This window comes from Silurus meridionalis, chromosome 5 (genome assembly GCF_014805685.1).
Source record: "Silurus meridionalis isolate SWU-2019-XX chromosome 5, ASM1480568v1, whole genome shotgun sequence".
Classification (NCBI taxonomy): Eukaryota; Metazoa; Chordata; class Actinopteri; order Siluriformes; family Siluridae; genus Silurus; species Silurus meridionalis.
Genome location: NC_060888.1, coordinates 5,349,263 through 5,361,919, shown reverse-complemented (window position 1 = coordinate 5,361,919; position 12,657 = coordinate 5,349,263). Strand labels below are relative to the sequence as shown.

Genomic DNA, 12,657 nt, shown 5'->3' with positions numbered 1-12,657 from the left:
ACATTGTGCTATTTTGGATTTATGTGAAATTAGCATGTCACTGTCTGCAGCATTATAGTGTATTAGCTCAGATTATTCCTACATAGTGTTCATTTGAATGCCCCAATGTCTGATCTTCCCAAAGAGATCCCACACTGTACCATTTTTTGGTGTGTGAATCTTTTTCTTTTTTCCAACACTGAAACAACTTGAACCGACTACGTTCAGTGACCGTGACATGATATAATATTGATATGATAATACGGAAATACTTTTAAAAACTAAGTACCGTAACGAATTACATTTACGTCATTACTGTCCACCACAAGTGACCAATAATTTTCTACTAATATTTTATACATAGATTGATTTATCTTGGCTAAACTGTTTCTCCAGCACGTTCTCCCGGCAACACTGTGATATATATTAATATGACGCATCACAACAATACAGAGAATCACATCGATATAGATTAATATGGCAGAGGTAGAGCTGCATCTTCCTGGAGACAGAACACAAAAAGAAAGTCTAGTTTTATTTGTTTATTTTTTTTGTCAGTCTGAACCAAAGAAATCAACGTGAACTATCTTTACTACATTGAATCGCATTGCATCATATTTTTTTCTATTGCATCGTATTGCATTGAATCTCATTGTGTTGAATCAAATCAAAAACTGCATTGTAATAATGGTGCATCGCATCGGTAACTGCTTCATATGTATCGTATCGTTGGCTATTCATCGAGATGCGTATGGCATCTTCCTTAGTTATGAAGATACACATCCTTAATAATTTATCAATGTAAAACATTGTTAGAATGGTCTTTGCCACCAGATGGCGCTAAAAGTCCTAAATGTCATTGCTCTATTCTTAGTTAACTGAGTCAGAGCTGTGAATGTCTAATTAAATCAGTCGTGTTTCAGGCTTATGATGGATAACAGCTCGACTCTGCAACTTTGTTGACGCTGTAAGTAACGTTTTTATATATAAATTTGACCCTTTTTAAGTTTTTGTTTCCCATGAATACTTTGTACAAGTCTTAACACTACCAGGAGGAAACAGATGGGAGGGTTGGGAAATGTTTGTAAGCTTCTCTGCTTTTCCACTGCAAGCCAGAAGTCTGAAGTCTGGTCCACATGATTGCGTATTTAGAACCGGTTTTAAAACAGCCAAATTGTTAAATAAGACATTTTTACTGACTGGTTTAGTGTAAACACAGCTTCAGCAAACACAGAGTGGGTTATTGCATATGTAGAAGTGTATAATGTATTAGAAACACTACATCTTTAAGTAAAAGTGAAACAGTTTTTGAGTATGTTGGACTTTCAGTCTGAATGTAATCAAACATCTGGAAATATGTTTGCAGATTTTCTTTTGCTCTTTGTGTTTTGTTTATTTATTTTCAGCTAAATAAATCCCTGGAAGGACCAACAAATATTGTTTTAAGGTGTATGGTGTCTTTAAAAAAATATATTGTTTTAAGGTGTCTTCTTGAGAAAAAAAAAAACAGGCGTATCAGATCTATCATCCAAATCAATTAATCGACTAATCGAGTACACAAGCTGAAAATGGAAAGACGTATAATCGAGCGAAGAACTGCCTTCAAACATTTTGGCCAAAATTTTTCTATATAAGGTAATAAATAGGGGGGTTCCTGGTTGTTCCAGATCTTTGAGGCATTCTAAGATTCAGTAAAAGAGACATGAGTAGGTGGTGACCCGGCGTAAAGGGTAAAATAGCTGCTATTCTAATGCTCTTGTGGGCTGAGAATAAATATTGCATTATAGCAAACTTTATATAAAAAAAGCTGCTATGGTTAATCTAATTTATCATTCAATACTTAAATCAAACACACGACTCTGTAATCTGCTTAACAAATGCAGTTTTATTTTCAAAGTTCTAGTTCAGTGAAACTTATAGTACAATGAGAAACAATTAAATTTATCGTACAACAAAGTTCAATGCCTAATTCAGCTATTTAGTGACTTCAGCATCGCTGCCTTCATTTCCCAGAACCATCTGATTATCACAGTACAGATTTCATTAAATTTTCCGGTTTAAAAAAACACAATGGAAAACATCACAGACATTTGAATAGGTTTCAACTACAAATGCCATTACAAACTATCTGCTGTTTAGCAAAAGGTTTCTGTTTTCTAATAGGTTGTGTATTTGTGTACATCATTAAATCGTTATCATCAAACAATTTTAGAAACCCACCGGAAACTGGATGCTCAATGATGTTCTAATAGATCTTACTGGTGTCCAGTAGATTCTAGGTCTACACGTTGCATTTTATTGGTTATACTACATCAAGAGGTAGTTTTCCACCACAATAGAAAGAAACAAATCCACTAGGGTCACAAAGGGATTATTAAGCGTTCCATTACACCTAATACAATTCTCATTACAACCATTAAAACCAGTATATATTTGTTTTTTGTTTTTTTAACATTGTATATCTTAATAATTGTGTTATGTTATTAAAATTATAAGAATTGTTTAAAAAAAAAAATTGTTAGTAGGGATAAATAATCATAATAATAAGCTACTTACTCTGACTAGTTGATCTTGATCTCCACCACTATTGTGAATTATGGGAAAAGAATATTGTATTTTTTGTTAAGAATTAATTATTATTAATTGTATATTTTATTTTAAAAAAACAATATTTTTTGTAATAATTTTGTAATATTTTTTTGTTATTTGATACAAATATATTGTCATACTGGATATAGCACCTTTGAATTGAAAAGCATTAACATGTTAGTCATATAGTGTGAAATTTAGTCAATAGGAAGTTTGCAAGCTACAGTTACTCAGGTATGTTTGGTTCCACAACAATATACCTGCCACAAGTTTATAGCAGTCCACTAGTTTAAAGCTTATTAAATACGCATAAGTTGTGTTCAGTCCAGAAAGCCTGTTGTTGCGTAAACTAACTTTATTTGACCACTTGTCTTTAATAACCCTTGCAAAAGGAGAGCGCCGCATTGTAAAACCAAGGGCACAATTATCGTAGCATTGTCGTCCTGTTAAAGTTGGGGTGAGTCCTTTTGGAAAGTGCCACACACAGAGTGTTAAAGTGTCTGCTGAATAGGGGGAGGTAAAGTTAAATGCTCACACGCCGAGCGAAAGGGGGCTGGGATGATTGATCAAGCTGTGCAAACCCAGCATGGTCCCTTTTTTTTATGCAGAAGAAGGACTTAACCCAGATACACACACTGCATTTGGCCTGTTCTCAGCCTTATGAGAAAAGACACCGAACATGATGGTTTAACTCTCACTTCGTGATTTGTGGAACATAATGACTCGATTACTCAACTTGGTGGATGCGTGTGCACTATTCTTCGTCTTTCCTGTGCTCTTTTTTCCCTTTCAGTTATTTACAGTTGAACGTGCACGGCCTTAATTAAAGCGCAGACTTTCGAGCACGGCCTTCGAAGATGTTTTCCAGATGTGAGCTGGAATGCCGAGAGGTTTGCGAAGAAAAAGAAACAGCACTCGGCAGGGGTGGACTGGGGAAACTCGAGTCAGTGAAAACTGTCGAAAGGATAGGGGGGATTTGACAGAACTAAATGGAGAGGGGCCTCACGCTGAGTCCTGTGGGACACCATCACCCCCAAGATTTTAGATGGAGTGTGCTGTTTGTATAGAACTTCATGCAGAATAGTAAAAAAGTAAAATAGTGTTGCTATAGAATTTGATCTGAAAAAGTGAACATTTTCTTCAGATACACAAACTATTTATTATGTTCTTGGGTATGATGTTCGGTTTCCTTTCAATTTTGGAAAGAACGATAAAACAATCAAGTCTGTTTGGGTGTTCGTAGTTTATTGCGTTTCTTGGACACACTCCCGGAGAGATGCATGTCTGAATAAAAGCACATATGGATTTTTTTTTTTTTTTTTGGAGGTGGGGGAAACCTTCCAGGAAATACCAACCTTTTTTTTCAAAGGCAGAGCTGACCAACATTCCACCAAGCTGAAAAAAGTGATTGTAGGACATATATACTTAAGATACGTTGAAATGTAGGTGCTAATACATGTTGGCCAGATGTCTTAAAGCAAGAAAGAGGAGAAGTGTCAGCCATCCTGGATCTTTTTTTTTCTGTTAAACACTCTCTGTTACTGTAATTGCTAAGAGTAATGATTATACAAGGAGAATTAGAGTCATAAAAAGTTGCCGGAGGAGGCCGGAAAAAAAGATCTACACTGTTGTTTGTAAAAACTTGTATATTTGTGGTTTTGTGCCCTACATATTTATTCTTTTTCCCAGTAAACAAGGACAGTTGGACCACTGCCTAGAAGATTTGGTCACTTCAGTCCCAGTTGGTGCCAGAGATCCTTCTCAGGCAGGGAAACAGCGCGAGACTTTTAAACAGGGGCAGTGATGTAAAGCCCGCCTTGTCAGGTATGCCCAGATCCTCTGAAGGAACCTGGTTTTTAGAAGGAAGTCTTTGATGACAAAGATTTTTATTTATGAGAACTGAAATGAATAACGTGATGGAGTGGGGACCCGTGCGCCGGCTGTGTTCTCACGGTTTTGGCAGGACTGAATGATTTTATAGCCTGGTGTCTCTCCCCCACCTAATTAACACAAAGCTGCTTTGCCACTCGCCTTTAAACTGCTCAGTTAAAACAATAGCAGGCTGTGGGGATTAGGTGACAGCGCTAGGGGGTGGAGAGAAAGAGGAAGAGAGAACGAGAGAGAGAGAGAGAGAGAGAGAGAGAGAGAGAGAGCGAGCATGCTCACTGTCTGGGAGGCAGCATACTGGAGCACATTTCTACCTTGCCCTACAAGGATATTGCATTCTTTGTGGAGGGAGATTCCTCACAAAGTGGTCTCTCATCCCTGTTTCCCTAGATTATGCATGTAAATGGGAATAATAATCCGGGAAGGCATATTTAAGGATTGAGTGTCAATTTAGTTCGATATCCAGAAGAATTTCTTTTTTAAAAAGGATGCAATAAGGATAACTCCTGTGTCTTGTGGTTTGGCATACATCGACACCATGGCTACATTCTACAGCTGCCTGCGACGAAAGAAGTAAGTTGCTCAAGTTAAAGGGACTAAACAGAGTGGGATTTCTTTTGAATGTCTGCCTGCTTTAGTGCCTATGCAGGAAGTTTAGATCATTGAACAAGCTCGCATCTGATTTTAAAATAAGCTGTATATGATTATTCAGTTTTTCTTTTTTACATGTATTCAGTTATTTACAAGTTATACTGATTAATGATTCTTTCAGCAGAAAGAATAAAGTGCCCTGTTTGAAGATAAACAAGCCAACATATATTGTGTATGAAGAGAGCATGGCTGTGTGCTGTAACAGAGCTGTGGATTAATTAGTTCAATAAGGGACTCTTTCAGGCTTTATCTAATGGTCTTGTGGTGCGACAAACAAAAACAACACTGTTCTTGGGTCATGCTCAGTAGCCAAACCGGCCTGAGAGAAAGTCTTGTTTATCACACCAAAAGCATGTCAATGCTTATCATTTGTTTCATCAGATCAGTTGTTTTTGTTGCAGTGCCTGAAAGAACAGGCGATGAAAAGTTTGACCTTCTGTTCCTAATTCCTTTGAGTGTTTCTTGACCAAGGTGTGAAATGGCTCTCTTCTTCACACCCTCAACCTTGCTCCTGCCTTTTATGGTCCTCCCAAAATGTTTTCACTTTGACTGTTCTAGACAATGCCCAGTTTGGCACAGAGGTGTAGAAAACATCTTCTGGACTGTGTCAGGGCTGAGTTTGTTGATGTTTTTCATCAGGGGTGTGAACTTGGGGGCAATGGATCTGGTGTTTCTAACGAGCTAGTGCAACCTTTTAAAACACGTTTGTTTTTTGTTTTTTTAAGAGGCAAAGCCAAGAGAACCTGAATATTGTTTATTGCGGTCACACACACAACCTTTTTTCCTGTGGTCAAATGGCTGGTCCAACATGGTAACACTTGGCATAAATTATAGACTTCAATTTTAAAAGCCAACTTGTGCCCTGGCTAAGCTGTTCATCCCACAAGATTCAAAAAAGAAAGAAAGAAAAAACTCTACTCTCTTGATGTGGTACCTTAGTTGAAGTTGTATTTTTTTCTAAATCCAGCATTATTGGCCCACAATTCACTGCGTTGTGTGTTTCTGTGCAGACAAGCCATCCTGACTCGACCAGTCAATAACACCATCTGATTTTGTCACACGTGATTCATGCCTTGCATGTGATGCAAGATATGCAATTTGAAATGGCAAAACAGTGCGTAAAGCCTACTAAATTATAGACTAACAGCAGTAACGTCGGGCCTGAAGGTGGCTCGTGAGCAAAAATGACACGGCTAGGCTTAGATATCCGAAAGGTCACCCAAGTTTCATTTAACTGAGCAAAAAAGCTAACGCAATAAACTGTAACATGGAACCTAGATACGGCATAACTGTCCTGTAGAATGACTTTCAGAAATGACAACAACAAAGCAACAGTGACAAAGTGACATTCCAATTGAAGCTTTAATTGTATGTAAAATAGCTAGGACATGCATGTGGTATGCTGCGTGTGTGGTCCAACATTACGTTTCTCAGTCATAATTTTAGTTCTGACCTGCAGTGAGTACCCCTTTGACCATGACTAGATGAATACAACTGGGAAGGAAGCAGCAGAGAACTTTGGTGCCTCTGGTGTGTTGGTGTGTGTATATAGCTAGCACATGATTAGCTTGCTTTTCTAATTTGTTAGCAAAGCAAGTATAAAGCCTAGCATGTAATATGCAACTATGTAAGGGTTAAGTAGTTTATGTTAAATGAGAGATCTTTCACAGAAAAATACGATTAGATTTAAAGAAGGCCATTGTTAGATACTCTAGTATTTTTGTCTTTATGAGTCCCAGCATTTTTGACTCGGTGATTGAGCCATGTGATGGGAAAGGCTGCAAATTTAGATAACGAGATTGTGTAGTTTATTAAGCAGAACTTGTGTATTTGAATTGCAATGACTTTGTGCAGCTTTGTCTTTATGGAAAAGCTGTAATCTAATGTGTAATGGTATATGACAGAGCTGACTCTGTTTCTGTGTTTATCCAAACCATTAGAAATTAATATGGACAGAATTCAAACCAGTGATGGTACAATGTGTAACAATTAATATTATGGATCATTTATTTAGTTAGCTAGTTAGTAAGGTGTGTTAATATTGACACAAATGAGTAGTTGACACATAATTGTGTAGTCCTGGGTTTGTAGGCTAGTGATTTGGTCACCTCCGATAACAGTAATTATCTGATAACCTCTGATAACAATAATAATAGATTTGGATGAAGATAATATGAAAAATTTGCAAAGTCAGTTTTCACTGTTTATCCTTTTAACAAATTACTACAATCTTCCTGTTAACTAACACAATTAACACCTGTATGATCTCCTTTTCCTTTCTCAATATTCTTTCCCATTTTCTTTCTTTCTCTCTTTCTTTCTTTCCTTCTTTCTTTCCCTTCTCTCCTCTCCTTATTCCTCTGATTCCATGAGATAAGAGATGAAACGGCGGACGTCATCACCCAGCTCTAGCACTGGAGGCTTTCCAAGGTCAGTGTGCTAGCTGCTGCAAAGAAACAATCTGTAACGTGATTCTGAGGCACAGCATCTTTCATTCAGTCATGGGAATGCACACACTGTGTCTAAAGCAAAAATAAAAAGCTTATAAAGCAATAATATTAGTGATAGGGAAACATCTGCTAGTTCTGGTTAAGTTTTGAGCTACAAAGGGTTCTCATGTATAGCCGATTTTAAAATCCAGAATGGAGTCATGTTCTTGCAGTCATTCAGTTAAACGAAACCAATGAAAACTAGCTTGGTTCCAATCCAAGTCTTCCAATCTATATATTCCTGATTGCACGTTTGATTTAATGCAAACCATTTGAGGTTTTCATATTTTTGATCTATTGACTTCTTCATAGAAAAACCTGTTATAATCCTTAAAACTGTTCACAATGTTCACAAGATTAATAATGGGATCTGATATACAGCTTGATTGATTTTGCCGCTTAAAAAAAAAAAAACAAATATAAGATTGGGGCAGATTTATATTCAGTCATTTTCTCATTTTGACCATGAACAGATGTGAAATGAAGGACACAGTACTTGTCCCCAAACACAAGCCCATCTGTGATGCAGACTCTATTTATTTCCTTTGGGATTGGCAAAGAAATATGAATGGATGCCATCTGATGTCTAGGAGTAGATTGTGCTTTTTTGTTTTGAATTCAATTTTGTTTATTTATAACTTTTAAATATATAATGCAAAACCAGAGAACCAAGCGAAAAAGTTCTGGTTAGCGTCCAAATGGCAAAGATAGGGTTTAGAGTGGCCAGAGTGGACTTTTCCCACTCACTTAAAATGGTACAACCTGTAATTATACTCTGTGTACAAATCACTCTTATTATTTTGCCTTTACAGGATAATTAAGCAAAAATTGCTTGATGTATTTGGCAGGCAAATCAGTAGATTACGTCTGAAACTTAATGTATATCTTCTAAGCTAAAAGTTGTCTTTAACTTTAGAATACACTTCAATGAACCTCAAAGTTAACCGAATGGCCGTAATGGTCAACCTTTAATTATTTTCACAAAATTTTTACAATTTAGCCTTGCCTGGTCCTAAACATGTCAGATCTGATAATAGTGTTTGCTTAAAGGGTGAAACTTGCTGCTGTTGCTGACTCAGCCTGGTATATTTACTAGATAAACACTTGAGATGTGCCAGCTTTAAAGCAGAGCTATCGCAAGCCTGCAGGCATGTTTTTGTTGGTTTAAAGCCACGACTTTTGTTTTCCATTCTCGCCTATAAATGATTTTGTCTCCATCTCTGTCTAGCAATGCTCAGATCTAATACTGAGTATCAATATTGGCGCTAATTCTTTGTCTGAACCGTCTGAACGAAACTGATAAATTGAAGTAATGCATGCACCACCAGGCTTTTTTGTGCAACCATATCAGATCACTATCTGGTATGAGTCGACATTCAAGGACCTAATATTGGTATTACAGCAAAATGGAAAATAGGAATCGATGATTGTGATGGCAGACTCTGAACCACAGTTCAGAACCTAACAAGTGTTGTAAATAGGCAGTGTAATAGAAATACAGCAAATATTACCTAAATAAAGGACTATTGTGTTAGTACGATGGCATGTCATCCTGTGCAGGATGTGGGTATATTGAAGCAACTATTGGATTTCCTGTTAATAGATGATTGAGAAGGATTAGGGAGAAGTGAAGGTGATACTTGCTGAGGTAATTTCAATAACCGATGATGGATATTATGAAAAAGCGTGACATGACATGGCATGCAGAATCTTTTACACATAGATACAGCCTTGGGGAATTGGAAGAAAACCAATAAAATAAAGAGATCAACCCAGAATTAAAAGAGGACTTAATATTGTTCGACGGATTGAATTTAAGTGTTGCCACTTCTCCCATTCTAAATGCCTTTGTCAGGAAATCATCTTTTATGGATGCACCCCTGCTGTAAGATGCTATGGACCATGTGTAGACATGTCAGGCAGTGCTGCAAATTGTCCCCACATCCTGTTCTTCACAGTCCTGTTTAGCTTTTCCTGTCACAGGGTCTGCTGTCAGCTTCCTTGTGGAAAACTGTAGGATCTCCACTGTGAGCTTAATTAGGATCAGCCCCTGAACCTCCCCCTCAGTGTTCCTCATCAAGTTCAGGATATACAGGATTGGCTCAGCTGATCAGGAATAGGCAACTCTGGGCTGCTGAACATGTCATTGTTTGGCGAGGCTTGGTTTCACAGTCTGTAATCTGTAAGAGGCAGCATCTGCTTATCAGGGCCATGTGTCGTGCCAAGGTCTGGGTGGTGTTAGGCCTTGGCCATTAGTTTAGTCAAACTGTTGTAATACGCAGTCAGAACAGGCCTAAAGTGTCTGTGTTTTTGAAAAGGAGTATTTCTTTTGTTGTGCTATTTAACTGGAAATATTGTCAGTATTGCATTTGCCATTAAAGTATCTATGTAATTCCACTGAGGTAATAAAGAAAACAGATACAAAGCACTTTCTTTTTTCCTGTTTGATCTCAACCCACATTTTTTGCTCTTGTAACAGCAAGTAAACAGAAAGTCCCAAAAAATAACGGCTTATTTTTCTTTGATTTTCAGCAATGATTGCGACATTATGGCTTCAGGATCTGCAGATGCCGCCGCAGTCCCCGAGTCATCAGATGCAACAGAGGAGTGCCCAGGTAATTTCCTTCGATGTGTTTTAAATCATACCTTAATCAAAACATTTTAAGATTGATAAATGGAGGATTACCTTAAGTTGCCATTTAAGACTACATACAAGTTACTTGCTCTCACTAACAGGAAGTCAAGTTGTTCAGAGACAAAGGCAGAGTTTTTTGTTTTTTTTTCCCTCTCCCACAAGAATAAGCTTTCTGCTGCTCCATACTTGACCCTTCCCTCTAGGGTAGTGTGGGAAGACGGAAGTCCCAGGCTACTAGCGTCAGATCCAAGGGATTGTGTGTGCAAGCATGGGTTAGGCATTTCCTAATAGACTGGGCAACTGTGAAGAGGCAAATAATCACAAGTCTAAAGCAGTGGAATTAAATTGACTTCCAGATTAAGAGTCAGTGTCTGGGTGGTTTGATGGCAGGCCAGGCAAGTAATTGACTGTGCATGTTGCAGAATAGTTTAAAGTTGACAAATCATTTATCAGGGTCCCCCAGAAGCCCTAGAAGGAGTGGTTCATATGGAACCTTAATATGAAACAGATCACTTAACTTACTGTGAAGCTCTAGTTTGGTATAAGCGCCCGAAAGACTTTCTTACTCCTACTTCTTATTTTCCTACCAGTAATGAAAAGTGTTTAGCATATTGTCTGGAGATAAAGTTAAAACCCCCAGAAAGCCAAGTGAGTACAATTAGAGAGAAAGGGCCTCTCAAGTTTAAGTCATAATGACATTAGTTAATTACGAGTGTCTGGAAGATCATGGATACAGAAAAAGGCAAAAAGAATGTTAATTCAAGTGTGATACAGCATGAATGGCAATATGAAACAATGGCTTCACCTTCCCCAGGGTGTATCATCATTAAGGGGAGCTGGCCCATGAGTGGGATTTGGCAGGTGACCAAATTGGAAAGATTGTCTGCAAAAATTTTTAATTAAGAACTTTATTGAATTCAAAAGCATACTCATAACATTTAAACATAATATAATGTATTAATCTCTAACAGGCCTTCTGTAAAATAAAGAATATTAATGTTAATAATAATAACAATAACAATAATAATTATAATGTTAGTTGTTGGTGCATGCACACATTTACAACTCATCATCCAACTTAGACTAGGAGTCTATCTTCACAAATTCTGTCCTTATAAGGCAATATATAGTGTTTATTGTAAAAAAAGTAAATGATTGATCATTGAGGGAGGGAGAAGGATAGATAGAGCGCTCATTCTTTCTCTGTTGTTTACTGCCGTTAGACAGGCCACAGCTGGATGCTGCAGAGTCTGCCAACATGACTGCAGCATGTGATTGTGTGTCTGTGTGTGTGTGTGTGTGTGTGTGTGTGTGTGTGTGTGTGTGTGTGTGCGCGCGCATGCTTGTGTCTGAGAGAGAGAGAGAGGGAGACTGAGAAAGACAGAGTCATAATTAACTCTATTGATTCTACTGAGAACTTTATTGTGAAAATGCAGATGTAACAGTCAAATATTCTGAAAAACAGTCAATTAAACACTCCAGTGTTTTTAGTCTTTTAACTCTTATTTACTCCATATTCCTTGAGTTACTATTTGATATGTGTAATTTTTACAGACATTAATTTCAAAACTTTCCTAGGATTTAAAAAAAGATCAGAAAAACATGTTTTTTGTTGTTGTAATGGACACCCAAGGGGAGTTTTACAGTTTATGCAAAACACACAATTCTATTCTAATTTTTCAGTTAAATATGTTTGTAAATTACCTTTCATGCTTTGTCGTTTAATGAAACAAGGCTTGTTTTTGAAGCAAGAAAATAATGTATAATTTCGTGTTTTTAATCTAGTTACTGTTACTCTAAGAAACCAAAGACTTCCCTGGTAGGGGCGAAGAGGTTGTCTGATGATCTTTTATACAAGGGAAATGTATCAGACTGATTGTTTGTATTATTTGCTCATTTGCCAAAGTTATTGTGAAACCACTGAAGCATTCCTATGAGATTAGTGAAGTCAGTTTATCTCACAGAAATGGGAATATGGGAAAGTCTTGACATTTCATTCATCCTTAGTAAACAGTTTATACTAGTTGAGGCTGCTGTGGATCCAGAGAAACATCTATCCAGGGAACATTGGGTGTAGGGAGAGATTACACCTTGAGTGGGAAGTCAGTCTATCAAATGGCTCCAAGTATTCGCACACAGAGTCACACTCATTCACACCTAGGGGCAATTTAACATAACCAGTTGAACTACTAGCATGTTCTCAAGAGTTGGGCAGAAACCGAATAACTTGGAGGAAATCCACATCAGTGAGAAGTGTGGAGCTGTTGCAAAACCAAATAATAACAACCACCATGCCAGCATACATATTAATACAATCATATATGCAGAAATCAAGTCTGACAATTGTTTCATTATTAAATCTTAACCTAATGCTTTATAATAGAATCATGGTCACTTGCTGCTGTTTCATGTTATTAGGTGAAAATC

The 12,657-nt window shown here is 37.4% G+C and overlaps 1 protein-coding gene across 9 annotated transcripts in view; it reads left to right on the top strand.

The window, feature by feature from the left end:
* Window positions 1–857: 857 nt before the first annotated feature.
* The window catches only part of zgc:66433 (uncharacterized protein LOC321250 homolog), a 27,715-nt gene continuing 15,915 nt past the window's right edge, over window positions 858–12,657 (top strand). For 2 of the 9 annotated variants that reach the window (XM_046850116.1, XM_046850114.1), the window contains exons 1-3: window positions 4,727–5,028; window positions 7,480–7,536; window positions 10,128–10,210. In XM_046850116.1, coding sequence (XP_046706072.1) covers window positions 7,487–7,536; window positions 10,128–10,210 — 133 coding nt within the window. In that variant the 5' untranslated portion in view covers window positions 4,727–5,028; window positions 7,480–7,486. Of the gene's footprint in view, window positions 947–4,257; window positions 4,393–4,726; window positions 5,029–7,479; window positions 7,537–10,127; window positions 10,211–12,657 lie in introns of those variants that run through there. The other 7 variants (XM_046850121.1, XM_046850119.1, XM_046850118.1 and 4 more) reach the window with 5 other exon arrangements.